Genomic DNA, 4185 nt, shown 5'->3' on the forward strand with positions numbered 1-4185 from the left:
GTAAAGTAATGCTTTCCATGGCCACCCAAGACTCCAAGAGGGATAATATTGGCTGATTATATGTGGTTAGCCACTACTAACCAATTATGATGTGTCTCTCCCACAGCTCCACACGTGTCAATTTTTTTTCCCCAAACATCTGAAGGAACTTCTCTTCTGCCACCAATTGGATCCATATTCCTACCCATACCCAACACGGTCTCTACCTCATCTTCTTTCCCACCAGGATCACTCTACCATCACTCTCTGTTTTCAACATTGTCAATCATGGGCGCCGGGAGTATCGGAGTATCTGAGTGAAGAACGAAAATGTTAAAGAGGACCAATACTGGGCCGGGCCGACATGAGTCGTGATTAAATCCTCTTGGAAAAGGAAAATATCTTTTCCCAAAAAAAGCGGGAGAGCATCAACGGTCAACCAACCCGATTAAACCCTCCACATTCTTCTCTGTTCTCATCTCCGGCAGCCGCCAATCTCTTCAGAAACAGGTTCGATTTGTCTACTCACTTTGTATATCTTTTCCCTTCTCTGTATATCCTACTTCATTTCCTGAACACGACCAAAATTGTATTGTGTGTTTTTGGGCTTCATTTGTACTATCAAGTTGGTAAACACTGATTGAATGCTTACGGTTTAAATTCAGCTGAATTCGAAGGTGGTCACTTTATTCTCCATTTCAATTTCATGAACTTGAAAAAGTGTTAAAAAAGCATTATTCGAGTAGCTTCTTTGGTTATACTATTTGCAGTATCATTTGATCCATTCCAAATGTGCTCCACTTATCTTCTGGAGTTATTCAACTATTGTTGATTCTCTTAACAAGGATTACCTTTTGAAATTTGCAGGCTCGAAAAGCTGCCACTCATGTTGTTTGAAATTTACAAAGGCTACAACTTTATTTGTGTCTTTTGCTGTGTTCCCAATTCGACTGGCAACTACTTGATATCTGTAAGTCCTTCACTATCGCTAGAATTATAACCTTGATTGGAATTTCTCCTTGTTATGAAAGTCTATATCTTTAATTTTGGACGTTTTTGAAATCTAATTATAATTTCCTTCCCGGAATCAATACAGTTATGCCTTCTTGCTTTCGCATAAAGAACAAATAGTCATATAACTCACTGAGGCAGAACAAAGTAACCTGTACAAATAGTTCCATCAAATCTTTGCTTGTATTGATGTCTACTTATTCCACTTGATTATAATGGGATGGTAATCGGTTCAATATCTGCACTTATGTGGAATGTGGATCTGGGTGTTGGGTAAATTCTTTTGGAGAGTGCATGCTTAAAAAACCTGAAGTTATGGAGAAGACCACGTTAAACTTGTATTTGTACACATACACACAGAGAAAAGTTGCATACAATATAATTAAACACCACACAAACTGATATAGGTTTACATTTCAAACACTGCATTACTATTAAAAAGTCTACTAACTCTATCGCCCATCAGCATATGACATTAACATTTCGATTTGCATGCTGTCACACCCACTGGTTGTACCAGGACCACCATCACCGTCAAAATTCACAACATAATCCTTGGAAGTATTAGGTGATCCGAGCAAGTGCGTAGTCTCTTCTGGGAAGTAATGATCTGCAGAACCCCGTGGATGCTTTGTCATAATCATTCCTTCTAGCTCCATGGCTACTTCTCTCATGGTAGGCCTTTCCTCCCCTTTTACCCTCAAACATCTTCTTGCAAGATGGGCCACATTTTCTATTACTCTCTGGTCAATATCTCCTTCCTTAATAATGCCATCATATAGAATTTGGTTCAAGTGACCATCTTCCACCGAACAAACAAAAAAGTGTGCAAGGCATCTCTCTGCCTCAGCCCTTGCAAAAGAAAATGCCACTTTACTTGTGAGTAGCTCTGCTAGAACCACTCCAAAGCTATAGACGTCACTCTTTTCTGTTAGTTGATTTGAATGGAAGTATCCAGGGTCCAAGTATCCAAATGTGCCTTGCACCATTGTTGCTAGTTGAGTTTGATCAATAGGAATGAAACGTGAAGCTCCAAAATCTGACACTTTGGCTGTGTAATTGTCATCTAATAGTATATTCATTGTTTTCACATCTCGGTGTATGATTGGTGTGGAAGTGGAGGAGTGCAAGTATGCTAGTGCTCCTGCAGTTTCTGATGCTATCTTCAATCGGAGTTCCCATGAAAGTGATGACCCTTTACCCTTTTTCTTGTGAATGTGCTCAAAGAGAGTGCCCTGGGTGATGAACTCGTATACTAGTAAAGGGACTTCTGTCTCTAAACAACAACCTAATAGCCTTACTACATTTCTATGGTTGACTTGAGAAAGAACAATCACCTCATTAACAAACTGATCAGTTTGAGTCGGGGCACCAACTTTGGACTTTTTTATTGCAACCACTTGGTTATCTGGTAATATGCCTCTGTAAACTGTTCCATACCCTCCTTCACCAAGGATTCTACTTTCATGGTAATTGTTTGTGGCCTTCTCAAGTTCTTCTGCAGTAAATAGTTTGGTTGTCTCAACAGATCCTCCTTGACTAGTGAGTTTTTGTTTTAACAATAAACCACCATTTTCTGTAAAGTACTTCTCTTTGAGTTTTATGAACTTCCTTTTCTTCAGTCCCCAATACATCCATAAACTTCCAACTAATAAAATCACAAATAGGCCTACAGAAATTCCTGCACATATATAGTTCAACAGTCATTATAATTTATTTTTGCATACCACAATTTCCTGAGGTAAAAGTTCAATTGGTAATGATGAGGAATAACTACGGGAGGGATTAGGAATGTGCAAATCACAGAGGTCAATAGATTAAGGGGTTATTAGGTGATGCCCCTAAAAAATAAAAAATAAGTCTTACAAAACTAGAAAGAGTATATTAAGTGCATACCCAATGAAAGAATTATGAGCAGGAGACGGTCGCTGGAATTGTCTTTGATGCACTTTCCATTCGGGCCATTGTTTTTGTAGCCATTGCGACATAAACAAGAGTAATTCCCTAGTGAATTAATACATACTTCATTCAGTCCATTGCAGGGGTTTAAAGCCGTGCACTCATCAATATCTGCAAAGAATTATATCATATGATATTTATATCACATATCTATAATGTAAATTCCCGATTTTCAGCTTTAGTTTCCAAATGCAACAAACTATATGTAAGTTAGGAAAGGCAAAGACATATGTCACGAATCAATTAATTTGGTAAAACTGCAATGCTAATAAACTGATCTATCAACTATATATGAAAATGAAATCTTTGATCATCATCACACCTTGGCAACCATTTGGATGGTAGGGGTTTCCTTCATAACCAGATAAGCACTGGCACAAGTACCTACAGACCCATTGATAGGCGCGTTGGCGCACCTGCTATTAGCCGTGCAAGCAAAACCCTTCCTCTTTTGAGCTTCAGCACAGGAGTCTGTGTCATTCCCAATAGCCCAATTAAGAACCGCTGGAAGCCGGTAGTTTTTGTCCTGTTTCTTTACACTTGCAGCAGAGAAATTGAACTGTCCTTGCTCTGCAATAAAGGCGTAGCTGCAGGGGTTAAATTCCCATATATCCTCATGACCGTTGATGGTATACAACGAAGCCGTCGTATTTTTCAACCCTCTGGGGATGTTGGTCTGGCAACACCCAGCGCCAGAGCAAGAATATTGATCAACAATGTCAAGCCCGTTGCATATGGAAATGCACCCCGTATCGAACTCATCTTCCCCTAGGAAGCCTTGTAAAATTGAATAAGTGTCACAACCAACAGTGTAGAACTTGTTTTTGGTATCGGATATCGTATAAGGAAAGGGCAGGTCGAGCGAATAATCCTTGCTGGATGTCACATTGCCCTGCTCGTTATAGCAAGCTTCAGCCACGTTGTTGGATATTTGCAACTCACCTTCATCAAGGGAAATGTTAGTAACAATGATATTGCTGGCTCTTAAATATGCTGTTGGTGGTTGGGTGGTATTGCTACAATTGATAAAGAATTCTTCTCGCAGGTAACAACCCTCCTCCATGCCAAATGGGTATGGAATTGTGAGATTGCCGCACTTGTCTGAGCAACCAGGCAGGGCTTGAGCAGCAGCTGCTGTTGTTGTAGTAGTACTAGCCACCAATAACAGGAGTAGGACTGCCACCAATGAGAGTCGCAACGCCATGATCTGATCTACGACCCCAAATCAAGCAGGCT

At 40.0% G+C, this 4185-nt stretch overlaps 2 protein-coding genes across 2 annotated transcripts; both read right to left on the reverse strand.

Moving 5' to 3' along the window:
- Nucleotides 1-1505: 1505 nt before the first annotated feature.
- LOC112164998 (wall-associated receptor kinase 3) lies at nt 1506-3277 on the reverse strand (the record flags this gene model as incomplete). The annotated part of the gene is made up of 2 exons (XM_040505720.1): nt 2887-3277; nt 1506-2671 (listed from the first exon to the last, which is right to left on the reverse strand). A coding segment is annotated over exon 2 (1119 nt), but the record flags the coding sequence as incomplete, so codon positions are not given.
- LOC121048807 (wall-associated receptor kinase 2-like) lies at nt 2627-4185 on the reverse strand. Its single transcript, XM_024301376.2, has 2 exons — nt 3272-4185; nt 2627-3060 (listed from the first exon to the last, which is right to left on the reverse strand). Exons 1-2 carry the CDS (start codon nt 4151-4153, stop codon nt 3037-3039), a joined length of 906 nt encoding a protein of 301 aa, XP_024157144.1. The 5' UTR covers nt 4154-4185; the 3' UTR covers nt 2627-3036.

This window comes from Rosa chinensis, chromosome 5 (genome assembly GCF_002994745.2).
Source record: "Rosa chinensis cultivar Old Blush chromosome 5, RchiOBHm-V2, whole genome shotgun sequence".
Lineage (NCBI taxonomy): Eukaryota > Viridiplantae > Streptophyta > Magnoliopsida > Rosales > Rosaceae > Rosa > Rosa chinensis.